The 14407-nt window shown below is 40.7% G+C and overlaps 1 protein-coding gene across 4 annotated transcripts in view; it reads right to left on the bottom strand.

Annotated features, from left to right (window-relative positions):
• Positions 1–1305: 1305 nt before the first annotated feature.
• lsm14b (LSM family member 14B) overlaps positions 1306–14407 on the bottom strand; it is a 28960-nt gene continuing 15858 nt past the window's right edge. For all 4 annotated transcript variants that reach the window (XM_072556393.1, XM_072556394.1, XM_072556395.1 and 1 more), the window contains 4 exons: positions 14132–14293; positions 12266–12434; positions 6145–6314; positions 1306–3081 (listed from right to left, as the gene is read on the bottom strand). In XM_072556393.1, the coding sequence (XP_072412494.1) occupies positions 6149–6314; positions 12266–12434; positions 14132–14293 (497 nt within the window). In that variant the 3' untranslated portion in view covers positions 1306–3081; positions 6145–6148. The remainder of the gene's footprint in view (positions 3082–6144; positions 6315–12265; positions 12435–14131; positions 14294–14407) is intronic.

The following is a 14407-nucleotide window of genomic DNA, read 5'->3' as shown; positions in this document are numbered from 1 at the left end:
CACACCTTTAATACTAATGAAGATTGTGGGAAGATACTGAAAGTGTGGAAATTGTAATATGCATACTTTATACTGTACAAAGCTTGTTCTGTAACAGCTTTGACCTGTTAAAACTTCGAGTATATATGAAATGAAATAAACTGTCGCCCTGTTTTCTTGAAGTCTTATCAATTTTTCAAAATGAACCACTAATAATCCTGACAAAGGATTTCCATCTGAAAGTGGTAGTAATAGACACCAATTTGAAGTCCTACCCTTTTGCAGGAAATCCTCATGTACCCCAAATCACAGGCTTTCTCAAAGACATTAACTGGAGGAAAAACAGCTATTCTGGAAGCAGTACTTGCTGGTTGCTTGCAGGGCTGTGAAACACTGATATCTTGGGAGTATACATGCCTTCCAGGCATGAAGTAGGACACAGATAGGATTTCTGTAAAAATTGATGTAGATTGAGATTACTATGTACATAGGAAGAAAGGACCTCCACACTGTATACATCAACCTGCAGAAGATATGGAAATACATCCATATAGGACCTCTTGATCATCCTTGGCAATGATAGTGAAACTGACAACAGAATTAGGCAATGCTCGAGTGGAAACCCTCCTTTAAATGTATTATTATTATGGCTAGCGCAAATTATTGAAACATGAGAAGGGGAGTTGAAGAATCAGACCAAAGGAAATCACTTCATAGAACATTTGAAACAAGTCACTTTTAAACTGTTTGGAATTAAGGAAAACGGCACATGCCTCAGCCTATAATCAACTGGAAATTGTAGAGTGAACTGTACCTTGAAATTGAAAGAGCGGAATGGCATTTAAGTGCAATGAAATACTTCCACTAATAGTGGAATGTGCAGAGAATCTGAAGAACTACACAGTGAATGTGCGATAGGAGGAATCCACCTGCTTGTTGGCTGCCAAGTTGACATGCAAGCAGATTGGAGATGATTGAGGTTAAGTTCTTAAAGCCTGAGCAAAACCAAGTGAAGGAACCATGTTGAGACAAGTTTCTTGCATTTTACCAGATGTGTACATCTAATGATCAGTCTCACCTTGGTTAGTGAGCTTATGTCAACTGTACGAAGAAATCTGATTCATGACTAAAGAACCACAAAGCAGCTTGCGTTCGAGAATTTTTGCAAGGACACTATGGATACAACTGTATCTAGTAAATAACAGATTGTTATTTTTGCCCTCACCCTTTGTTTAGGCATCTACACCCGGAAAAGGTTGTCACACAAGCTTTGTCAGATCAAGCTGAGTAAGGATTTAAAAAAATAAAAAAAAGGGACAGAGAAAGTACCTTTGCTCATCATTTATTAAATCATTAGGGTATTTTCCCTATGTGGTTAAAGTGTACTTCACACAATATTTATTGCTACAAGAGTGCAGTTACCATGGCTTTGTGACATTGCATAATGTCAGTTTCAAAATTTCAAAGTGTGCGCAATAACAGGCTAGCTTGTAGAACAATTAATGCTCTGCTATGAAGGTAGTGATCTTCAAAAGCTAGCCAACTCTTCCCAGATCAACAAGTGCCAAAAAAGTTTTAAATGAAACAAAGTTTATACAACACAAACATCTGCAGGTATTTTAACACATTCAAAACACATTAGCTTTGTACAGAGCACCGTTGCACATTTCCTTCTCAAAATGATTATCCTTATTTTGCACACTGCAGTGAACATCCAGATTTTGTATCATACCTGGCATTCCATGCAATTCTTGGTACATATAGCACTAAAAAAACTTCTGAACTCAATGTTTCACAAATTTAAATCCAGCACATTCGTAAATTGTGGTGTTAGACAAAATAACCCATAGTTATGCACATGCTACAACCCAAGAATTTATATAATCTATTGTGCCTCGAGGTGTATCCCATAAGTACTTAGCAGTTGAACTTCCATTAACATTGCACCTTTAGTGTGAATGCATTAAACTTCAAAATATGGAAGCTCATTCAGAATATTTACACCAGGGGCATGCATCTGATTGATTACCAATTGACATATTTACACTGATTTTTATAGTGGCATCATTTATTCAGATTCTAGGAGACCAACATCATTGAGCAGTTTCAATATTTACGTTGCTAAATTCAGCTCCTTTACCCTGGTGGCAGTATTGTACATGAATAAATGTATTCAAGTTAAAAAAGGAGCCATTTTTCACACTATTTGCTGGGAGCCAGCTGACCCATACCAGCCTCCAGGAGTCTGAATTAAGTTACCAATATAAAACAGTTACAGATAAATGCAGGTTAAATGAAGCCATCCTTTTCACCCATGCAAACATGAAAGTTAACAGAAAAGCAACTCCAAACATTAAAGATTGAAGACAGCAGTTGGAAAGCACTTGAAAATAAGTCACTGTTTACCATTTTTCAAATTACAAGGATATATCAATACAAACAATTTAAGCAAAGATGAAGTGAACAGATGCATCTAAAAATATTTAAGTTACTCAATTCCAAGTGCATACAAGTGACATGGATAATTGACTCATGCCAATTGCTGTTCACTGCACCCTCCTTTAATGATTCTGTAATACTTCAAAAAAGGAGTCATCTAAATTTAAGGTGAATTAAAACAAGCCTTAACCTTCTGCACCATAAATGGAGCTCTGAGAATCTGCATGGGTGAGAAACATTCAAACACTTACATACAAGGATGCTTTAGCATAACAGAAAGGACTGGTGGTAATCCTGAGCATATGCAGCAACAGATGCAACATGGAAGCTTTGTTCTTCAAAATAAATTAAGCTTTCCGTGCACGATTTGTGCAAACTAGCCAGTTACAGACAAGCAATTACTCCCACACCTGTTAAACACACAGTTAACCCAAAATAAACACTCATCTCCTTTTTCACTGTATAAGGACCTCAAAATCAATACAAAACCTTAATTGACAGGATACTAGAAGCAGCATTTTACAACTAGCTTGCCAGTTGCTCCTTTGGGTGTATTTAAACAAAAATGAATACCCACTACTTCACAAGTAACATCTGCAGTGCTGATTCTTAGTATTTACAGAGAACCCAAAAACCCAATCTTCTCAGCATCGTCGAGAGATTCTGAAATGTAAACGAAAAGTAAAAATTAATGCATGATCCAGGCACTGATGCAAATGTTTCAGCAGCTAATTAACTTTGATACACAATACATCATGACAAGTATTCACAAAAGGACTTGTTGCTCCATCTCTAAACCTAACATGAGATGAAAAGCAAAAAAGTTCATCTTTCATAACACACTTGCATCAATAGGCAAACATGAAAGTATCTTTGATTTGGATAAGCCAATTCTGAAGATAGACAGGGTGGGAAAGTCATAAATGATAAAATGACTTGTCTGTGACTCTTGCAGAAACTTCAGGATAAAAACCTGCACAAGTCCAGCTACAATTGATCTGATTGGTTAGTCTTGGCCAGTTGGTTGCTCAGTTTCACTTTTCAAATTGTAAAGACCTGTTATAACTTGTTTCTACTGGATTGGAATGCTTTCCCCTCACTAAAACTACCCTAATGGATGTGGACCTGAATTTATGGCCATATCCCTAGCTGCCCATGAGGTGGCACTGAGCTGCCTTCTTGAATTGCTACAGTCCATGTGCTCTAAGTAGACCCACAATGCCACTAAGTTGTGGGATTTGACCAAGTGATACTGATGGGAAAACAAAACAGTGCCAAGTCAGGATGGTGAGTGGCTAAGAGAGGAACTTGCAGGTGGTAATGTCCCCATGCATCTGCTGCTGCTCCTGTCCTTCTAAGATGGAAGCTGTCAGAGTTTTGGAAGGTGGGGTCTGAGGTACTTTAGTGAATTTTTGCAATGCATCCCTGGATAGTGTTGTTGGAATTGCACTCATCCAGAGAAATGGAGAGATTTCCATCACACTTCTGATGTGTGCCTGGATGGTGGACAAGTTTTCAGAAATCAGGAGGGTAGTTACTTGCTGGAAGATTCCTAGTCTCCCACATGTTTTCATAACCACTGTTTATAGACATTGCCACAGTTCCCAAGATTCATAGGGCCGCTCTCTTATTAGAGGGGGACAAAGTGATTAATTAATACCTAAACATCACATCCGGTGTTGGGGGGGGGTGTGGAGGAAGAGGAAGAGGAAGAGGAAGAGGAAGAGGAAGAGGAAGAGAGAGAGACAGGCAGACAAAGAAGGTAGGACCTTCATGGCTAGCTCAGTTTGCTGGTTTGCAATGCAGCATAACACCAACAGTGCAGGTTCAATTCCCACACCAGCTGAGGATATGAAAGTGGCATTCATACATACTGATCCATGGTGAACAGTAACCTCCATGATATTGGTAGTAGGTAATGCCATTCAATGTCAAGGGACAGTACTGGGGACGGCAATTATCTGGCATTTATTTTGCTTGCCACAGTCTTGCTGCATTTGAATATGGGCTACTTCAGTATCGGAGTTGCCACACATATTGCTGAACATCCCACTTAGGACCTTATGAAAGAGGGAGGTCTTTGAAGTAGCTGAACTTTAGTTCTAGGACACTACCTCATGGAACTCCAGCAGCTATTTACTGAGGAGATTACCAACCTCCAATTTTCACAATTACCTTCATTTGTGCCACATATTTGACTAGAGAGTTTTTGATTCCTATTGATTTCAATTTTGCTTAGAGGCGTCCTTGATGTCACTGTCAAGGTATTGATGATTAAGTATGCAGAACTGTAGTGCCTAGATTTTATGAATTGGCTGTGGAACCACTCAGCTATCACATACTGCTAAATGCTTCCTGGCACTGAAAGTCTCTTTTTAGCTTTATCAAATGGACACCTCATTTTTAGCTTTGCCTGGTGCTGCTCTTGGCATGCCCTTTTGCACTCCATTGGAGAAATTCAAACAACTTTGAGTAGGACATGTTTCTAAAGACTCAATTATTCAAGTTTATATTACCTTCCAATATTCTAATGCAGAGAAACATGCACTCTCAGGCTAGGCATTCTATGGGTTGGTCCAAGTGCATCATTATAGGTCTACTCAATAGAATTAAGGGAGTTGCATTGCAATGAAAACAGACATTACATCCTGAAATTTCTATTCAATGCAGTATACATTAGTTTCCTGAATCTAAAACCGTAATTCACTAGTAATGCACATCACTGACATGAATAGCCATCCAAAAAATGTGCACTATTAACTAACTACAGTTAAATTGCACAGACTATCGCTCAAGGTCCTTGCAAGGCACAAAGTCAACATACTAATTAATTTCAAATAGCAACATTTTAGATTAGATTCCCTACAGTGTGGAAACAGGCCCTTTGGCCCAACAAGTCCACCCTCCGAAGAGTAACCCACCCAGACCAGTTTCCCTCTGACTAACTCTCCTAACACTATGGACAATTCACCTGACCTGTGGGAGGAACACACACACTTGGAAAATGCACTAACTCCACACAGACAGTTGTCAGAGGCTGGAATCGAATCTGGGTCCCTGGTGCTGTGAGGCAGCAGTGCTAACCACCGAGCCACCATGCCACCAATGTTCATTTACATTGTGGAAAGCAGTTCAGATCTTTAAGACATTACATCTTTGACAGAAACTAAGCACAAGCAAGGAACAAGAGCAAGACGCTGCAAACAAAAAAAACACCCTCATGAAGAGAAAAGAAAAAGAAAAAATTAGTTTGCATAATGATTTTAAAAATTATTTGCGCTTTAGGAGAACTGCCCAGATTCAATATGGATTAATCCTTGTCTGAGCACTTCATGTTCCTTTATCTGATGCACATTTAAAATTGCTCAAAAATATTTAGCACCTAATGTGGAAAAAAAACTTGTCAGCATCCAATAAAATAGTTGTCAGACCTTATCAATTCAAAGCTTATACACTGCAGTCAGTTCTGTTCTTGTGAAATCCCATATTAAGAAAATTGTGTAAAGCAGCACATTTAAACTACTGGGGCTGTTATCGTGTTTAATCAATACACACTTTAAAACTACATGCTTTAGAAAGTGTCTCTAATTTGTCAATTATGTTATAGCGAACCCGTTAACAAAATGCACGTTACAACAGAATGGCCTGTACATCAGTCCAAGAATGCACTCAAGGACAGTCCTTCATACCCCAAAAAGAAATTTCTCAATTTATCCAACGCTATACCTTACTAAACCCTGCTACCGCCACTATTTCTTGGCATTGAAGAGGTCCTTCTCCCTCCTCCACGGCCCCTTCCTCCACGGAAGCCTCCACGAAAACCACGACCACGAAGAAATTTAGCTGAAATCCCAAAAGTCTCTGTATTAAGTTTTCTTTCTTCAGCCCACGTACGCCTATAATAAATGGAATGGTCAAAACAATAGAAGCAATGGATTATTTTGGAAAAGCTACAATATTTAAAATACAGTCTGATATTTGTGGCAAAGAAAGCAAATTCAGTGGTTATAAAATGCATTTATAAAGCCATAAATAGCTTCCTCTTATAGCTCAATGGGCAATATTCTCCACTCTGTGCTTGTTTAAACAGAAGTCTACAGTCAGATTCAACAAACCTGGGTCAAAACAAAACAGCTTCTGCAGACATGTTGAGATTAGGCAACCACTTAATACTTGGTTCAGATTCAAACTTGAATTTAAAATTTAATAGCATTGATGACTGAAGGACAACCTTGGTCAATTACAGAGAACAAATAGTCACATCTGCATTTCAGGTTTTTTTTTAATATTCTTCTATTCAACAAACATTGCCGCATGGCAACAAAATTAATTACATATGCTAATTTATAGGACTAATTTTCAGTCACAGCATAAATACACTGATATACACCCAACATCCCAACTAATGCACATCCAGAATATTTAATTTTTCACTTAAGGATTAGAAGCCATCTAAATCCAGAGTTTAGATCAAGTTATGAACCAATTTTATGGACTCCCCAACTACTCTTAACCTCCTAAAAGTATTATTTTTGCATTTAAACAAAAGAGGCAAGTTTATTTCAATGGCTTCCTAATTCCTTAATGAAGTTAATCACCAATAGAAATTAGAGTCAGATGTACAGCATGGAAACAGACCCTTTGATCCAACCCATCCATGCTAACCAGATATCCCAACCCAACCTAGTCCCACCTGCCAACACCCAGCCCATATCCCTCCAAACCATTCCCATTCATATACCCATCCAAATGCCTCTTAAATGCTGCAACTGTACAAGCCTCCACCACTTCCACTGGCAGCTCATTCCATACATGCACCATCCTCCGCATGAAAAAGTTACTCCTTAGGTCTCTTTTATATATCTTTCCCCCCCTTACGCAAACCTATGCTCTCTTGTTCTGGATTCCCCCCCACCACCCCCACCCCCACCAAGGGAAAAAGACTTTGCCTTTTTACCCTTAATTTTGTAAGCCTCTATAAGGTCACCCCCAGCCTCCGATGTTCCAGGGAAAACAGCCCCAAGCCTATACAGCCTCTCCCTATAGCTCAAATCCTCCAACCCTGGCAACATCCTTGTAAATCTTTTTTGAACCCTTTCATGTTTCACAACGTCTTTCCGATAGGAAGGAGACCAGAATTGCACGCAATATTCCAAAAGTGGCCTAACCAATAACCTGTACAGCCGCAACATGACCTCCCAACTCCTGTACTCAATACTCTGACCAATAAAGGAAAGCATACTAAGCACCTTCTTCACTATCCTATCTACCCGCGACTCCACTTTCAAGAAGCTATGAACCTGCACCCCAAGGTCTCTTTGTTCAGCAACACTCTCTAGGACCTTACCATTAAGAGTCTAAGTCCAGCTAAGATTTGCTTTCCCAAAAAGAAGCACCTCACATTTATCTGAATTAACTCCATCTGCCATTTCTCGGCCATTGACCCATCTGATCAAGATCCCGTTGTAATCAGAGGCAACCTTCTTCGCTGTGCACTACACCTACAATTTTGGCATCATCTGCAAGCTTACTAACAATACCTCATGCTCACATCCAAATCACGACAAATAGTGGTGGACCCAGCATTGATCCTTGTGGCACTCCACTGGTCACAGGCCTCCAGTCTGAAAAACCCTCCACCACCACCCTCTGTCTTCTACCTTTGAGCCAATTCTGTATCCAAATGGTTAGTTCTCCCTGTATTCCATGAGATCTAACCTTGCGAATGAGTCTCCCATGGGGAGACTTGTCAAACACCTTACTGAAGTCCATATAGGTCACATCTACCACTCTGCCCTCAATCCTCTGTTAATTCTTCAAAAAACTCAATCAAGTTTGACAGACAAGATTTCCCACACACAAAGCCATGTTGACTATCCCTAATCAGTCCTTGTCTTTCCAAATACATGTACATCCTGTCCCTCAGGATTCCCTCCAACAACTTGCCCACCACTGACGTCAGGCTCACCGGTCTATAGTTCCCTGGCTTGTCCTTACCACCCTTCTTGAACAGTGGCACGTTAGCCAACCTCCAGTCTTCTGGCACCTCACCTGCAACTATCGATGATACAAATATCTCAGCAATCACTTCTCTAGCTTCCCAGAGTTCTAGGGTACACCTGATCAGGTCCTGGGGATGTATCCATCATTATGCGTTTCAAGACATCCAGCACTTCCTCCTCTGTAATAATGGACATTTTGCAAGGTGTCACCATCTATTTCACTATTTTCTATATCTTCCATATCCTTTTCCACAGTAAATACTGATGCAAAATACTTGTTTATTATTTCCCCCATTTTCTGCGGCTCCACACAAAGGCCACCTTGCTGATCTTGGAGGGGCCCTATTCTCTCCCTAGTTATCCTTTTGTCTTTAATGTATTTGTAAAAACCCTTTGGATTCTCCTTAATTCTATTTGCCAAAGCTATGTCCCTTTTTTTGCCCTCCTGATTTCCCTTTTAAGTATACTCCTACTTTCTTTATACTAAGGATTCCCTCGATCTATCCTGTCTATACCTTACATACGCTTCCTACTTTTTCTTAACCAAACGCTCACTTTCTTCAGTCATCCAACATTCCATATACCTTCCTTTTCACCCTAACAGGAATATACTTTCTCTGGATTCTGTCATTTGTGAAGGCTGCCCATTTTCCAGCTGTCCCTTTGCCTGCGGACATCTGCACCCAATCAGCTTTTGAAAGTTATAGCCCTAGAGATGTACAGCATGGAAACAGACCCATTGGTCCAACCCGACCATGCCTTCCTATTCATATTCCCATCCAAATGCCTCTCAAAATGTTGCAATTGTACCAGCCTCCATGTCTTCTGGCAGCTCATTCCAGACACATACCATCTTCTGTGTGAACAAGCTGCCCCGTAGGCCTCTTTTATATCTTTCTCCTCACCCTAATGACACAGTGGTTAGCACTGCTGCCTCACAGCGCCAGAGACCCGGGTTCAATTCCCGCCTCAGGCGACTGACTGTGTGGAGTTTGCACGTTCTCCCTGTGCCTGCGTGGGTTTCCTCCGGGTGCTCCGGTTTCCTCCAACAGTCCAAAGATGTGCAGGTCAGGTGAATTGGCCATGTTAAATTGCCCAGTGTTAGATGTAGGGGTATGGGTGGGTTGCGCTTCGGCGGGGCGGTGTGGACTTGTTGGGCCGAAGGGCCTGTTTCCACACTGTAAGTAATCTAATCTAATCTAAACCTATGCCTTCTCATTCTGGACTCCCCAACCCCAGGGAAAAGACTTTGCCTATTTATCCTATCCATGTCCCTCTGATTTTGTAAACCTCTATAAGGTCACCCCTCAACCCCCGACGCTCCAGGGAAAACAGCCCCAGCCTGTTCAGCCTCTCCCTATAGCTCAAATCCTCCAACCTTGGCAACATCCTTGTAAATCTTTTCTGAACCCTTTCAATTTTCACAACTATCTTTCCAATAGGAAGGAGACCAGAATCGCACGTGATATTCCAGTGTTCTAACCAATGTCCTGTACAGCCGCAACACGACCTCCCAGCTCCTATACTCAATACTCTGACCAATAAAGGAAAGCATACCAGTTCTTGCCTAATACCGTCAAAATTGGCCTTTCTCCAATTTAGAACTTCAACTTTTAGATCTGGTCTATCCTTTTCCATCACTATTTTAAATCTAATAGAATTATGGTCACTGGCCCCAAAGTGCTCCCCCACTAACACCTCAGTCACCTGCCCTGCCTTATATCCCAAGAGTAGGTCAAGTTTTGCAACTTCTCTAGTAGGTACATCCACATACTAAATCAGAAAATTGTCTTGAACATACTTAAATTCCTCTCCATCTAAACCCTTAACATTATGGCAGTCCCAGTCTATGTTTGGAAAGTTAAAATCCTCTACCATATATCCACTCAACAATTCTTACAGATAGCTCAGATCTCCTTACGTTTGTTTCTCAATTTCCCTCTGACTATTAGGGGGTCGATAATACAATCCCAATAAAGGTGATCATCCCTTTCTTATTTCTCAGTTCCACCCAAACAACTTCCCTGGATGTATTTCTGGGAATATCCTCCCTCAGCACAGCTGTAATACTATCCCTTATCAAAAAGGCTACTTCTCCTCCTCTCTTGCCTCCCTTTCTATCCTTCCTGTAGCATTTATATCCTGGAACATTAAGCTGCCAATCCTGCCCATCCCCGAGCCACGGTTCTGTAATTGCTATGATATCCCAGTCCCATGTTCCTAACAAAGCCTTCATCTGCCTTCCCTGTTAGGCCCCTTGCATTGAAATAAATGCAGTTTAATTTATTAGTCCTATCTTGTCCCTGCCTACCCTGACTGTTTGACTTCTGTTCTCAACTGTACCAGTCTCAGACTGATCTCTTTCCTCACTACCTCCCTGGGTCCCACCACCCCCCCCCCCCCACCTTGCTAGGTTAAATCCTCTCGAGCAGCTCTAGCAAGTATATTAGTCCCCTTCCAATTCGGGTGCAAACCGTTCTTCATGTACAGGTCACTTCTACCCTAAAAGAGATTCCAATGGTCTAAAAATGTGAATCTTTCTCCCATACACCAGCTCATCATCCATGCATTCATCTGGTCTATACTCCTATTCCTGCCCTCACTGGATCGTAGCACTGGGAGTAATCCAGATATTACGACTAGAGGACCTCTTTTTTTTTTTTTTAAAATTCCTGCCTAACTGTCTATAATCTCCCTTCAGAATCTCAACCCTTTCCCTTCCTATGTTGTTGGTTCCAATGTGGACAATGACCTCTTGCTGGCCCCTCTCCCCCTGGAGAACATTCTGCACCCTCAGACATCCTTGAGCCTGGCACCAGGGAAGCAACACACCATTCTGATTTTTCACTGCTAGCCACAGAAACGTCTGCCTGTACCTCAGACTAGAGAATCCCCTAACACAATTGATCTCTCGGAACCCGATGTACCCCTCATTGCATTAGAGCCAGTCTCAATACCAGAAACATGGCTGTTCGTGCTACTTTCCCCGAGAATCCATTACCATTATCCAAAACAGCATACTTGTTTGCAATGGGTATAGCCACAGAAGACTCCTGCACTAGCTGCCTACCTCTCTTACCTTTCCTGGAGTTAACCCAGCTATGTGACTGTATCTGAAACTTTATCCCCTTCCTATAACTGACATCCATCACATACTGTTGGTGTTGCAAATTCTTCATCCATAATGTTTTGGGAGTGGTTTCCATAGACAACTGATATTGCACTTTATACAGTCACAGTTTGTGTATAAATTGCTTCAAAAACATCCAGCTTTCCACCCAGAGACTACCACTGCCTTATAGCTCAAGCCATTAACAAAACTGCCCCACTTTAAAAGCTACAATACTTCAACCTGCAATCCACCGCATTAGCACATCTGAAGGATGGTTCAGACAGAGGCAGTGTTGATGGTTACACTTTCATTTAATTCAACGAAAGGAAACTTGAAAACATACAAAAAGGTATTCAACTGCAAGCTTAGGAATTGCTTCTGAGAACAAAATCATGTCCTTCAATGAAGGACACCATAACCAAACTTGAAAGCTGGTTGTAAAAGTACTCTTAATATCCACAGAAGTAGTTGCAAGACTACAGAAAAGCTCTGACAAACTAGTTAAGAGAACAGAACAATACAGCACAGAACAGGCCCTTCGGCCCTCAATGTTGCACCAAACTGTAAACTATTCTCAGCTCGCTCCCCTACGCTATCCCATCATCATCCATGTACTTATCCAAGTTTTGATTAAATCTCACTAATGAAGCATCAGAAAAATAAATTAGTCAAGCACATCCAAACACTAAGGCTACCAAATGTGAAAATACATGAAAAACTGCACAACTTTTACCTCGTCTTTGGCTCTGTCGAAATATTATCAAAGAAAGATTTTGTTTTATCATAGTAACAGTTGGGTCCGAGAGGTGGTTCTTCTTTATTTCCTTCAGTGCTCGGTGTCTCAACATTGGAGTCTCCTTTTTCTTCTTGATCACCAATATCTCCTTTATGCACTTGGTCATCTAAAATTTACAATACTGCATTAGATAATATTATAAGCACAAACAAAAAGCTATCTTTTGGACCTCATCCAGCTATCAAAGCCATGCAACACATGCCAGTTTATACAATTCCTATGTTACTACTGGTTTAGGTTGCGTAACTTGGAGGCTAGTAAAATCTTTGGTGCTGTTCACTGCATGTTGGATAAATACAAAATGAGAACTGTGGTCTGATGATTCCTAAAAAAAAACAATAGAAAATATGGATTTTTAAACTTCAGTTGTCTCCATTTAGCACTCTTACCCAGGGCACGTGGTGCATATACCAAGGCAGGTTGAGACAAAAGTCTCATCCAGTTGGTTTTAATCAGCGCAACTTGTGCAGTATTAAAAACCATGTGTAACAAAATAGTAAAAACAGGTTTAAAATTGCACTGGTTAAGTATGAAAAGATTTTAATCTGCAAGTATTGAAAAGACTATCTTCATTGCATGCTGATGACACCCTTCACCACAACCTTTGATACAATGTTTCTAAATTAGACTGACCAACATCCAGTAATGAACAGAAATTATCCAGTTAAACAACAGGAAACTAAAGCTATTGTTTGGACTCTGCTCCAAACTTCCTACCCAGTCATTCTCGCTGGGAATGAGACACTAAACCAGTGTTTCATTAGTGTGGCATTTGACCCAGACACAATCTACTCACTCCATTAAAAGCTGCTACTTGTTGTCATGTCTAAAACACCAACCAACATTTTTGTTGTCTCAGAACACCTGTAGGTTTGGGCATTCCAATGCTCTTCACAGCTCTCCCAGATTCTACCCACCATTTAAAACATTTTGCTGCCAACTCTCAAATTCGTTGGGTTCTGTTCATCTGTGCTCACTGACCTAAAATGGCTCCCTGTGAAGAAGTCTTTATTTTAAAATTCTTACCCTCAATTACTCTTTTGCCCCAACCCTAACTTGTCTCCATCTACAGCCACAACCCTCAAGGCATTCATTTAATTCTCATCGATTTTAGAATTGTGTCCCACTGTCATTTGCCTCAGTTCCAAGCTCTGAATTCTGTCCTGACACCTCAGTTCCTTTGTCTTACTTTCTTACTTCAAGGCACCTAATAATTTGTCCTAATATCTTGGGTGACTTGAAAAAGTCTTACATTTATTAGCGGTGAAGAGGAAGAGAATATTTGGCCTATTTGTCTGGACTAAAATTCCTGTAAAGTGCTTCCTACACAGGCGGCACGGTGGCACAGTGGTTAGCACTGCTGCCTCACAGCGCCAGAGACCCGGGTTCAATTCCCGCCTCAGGCAACTGACTGTGTGGAGTTTGCACATTCTCCCAGTGTCTGCGTGGGTTTCCTCCAGGTGCTCCGGTTTCCTCCCACAGTCCAAAGATGTGCAGGTCAGGTGAATTGGCCATGCTAAATTGCCCAGTGTTAGGTAAGGGGTAGATGTAGGGGGTATGGGTGGGTTGCGCTTCGGCAGGGCGGTGTGGACTTGTTGGGCTGAAGGGCCTGTTTCCACACTATGTAATCTAATCTGCTCTACATTAAAAGATGCCAAATAATCAAGTGCCCAACACCTGGCTTCAAGGGCAAAAGAACTTAATCACAAATGCCAGTAATACCCATTTTTAAAATAGCCAATGATGTTTATGCATACTTTATTGAAATTTCAATCAAACTATTTGAGAAAAGTGATAATTTACCTTTAATTTTTAATTTGTTTTGGAACTCCTTTTCAAACTCCTCCTTATTAAATTGAGCATTTGCACTTTCAAAGTCAAAGTCCCCTTCAAATTTCATTGTTGCTTCTTTATTGTTTCCAGAAAAGTTTTGCCCTCTTCCACGGTTTCTGACTCTTCTGTTGCCTAAAAGAGTTATAATTCTTTGCATTAAGAATAAGTGAAAACTTTAAACTTAAGGTGAAGGAATCAGTACTCATTTCACAAAATAGGAAACATTTCATAACTTTACTAATCAAC

This window comes from Chiloscyllium punctatum, chromosome 37 (assembly GCF_047496795.1).
Source record: "Chiloscyllium punctatum isolate Juve2018m chromosome 37, sChiPun1.3, whole genome shotgun sequence".
In the NCBI taxonomy this organism is placed as follows: Eukaryota; Metazoa; Chordata; class Chondrichthyes; order Orectolobiformes; family Hemiscylliidae; genus Chiloscyllium; species Chiloscyllium punctatum.
This window is presented reverse-complemented; position numbering and strand designations above follow the sequence as displayed.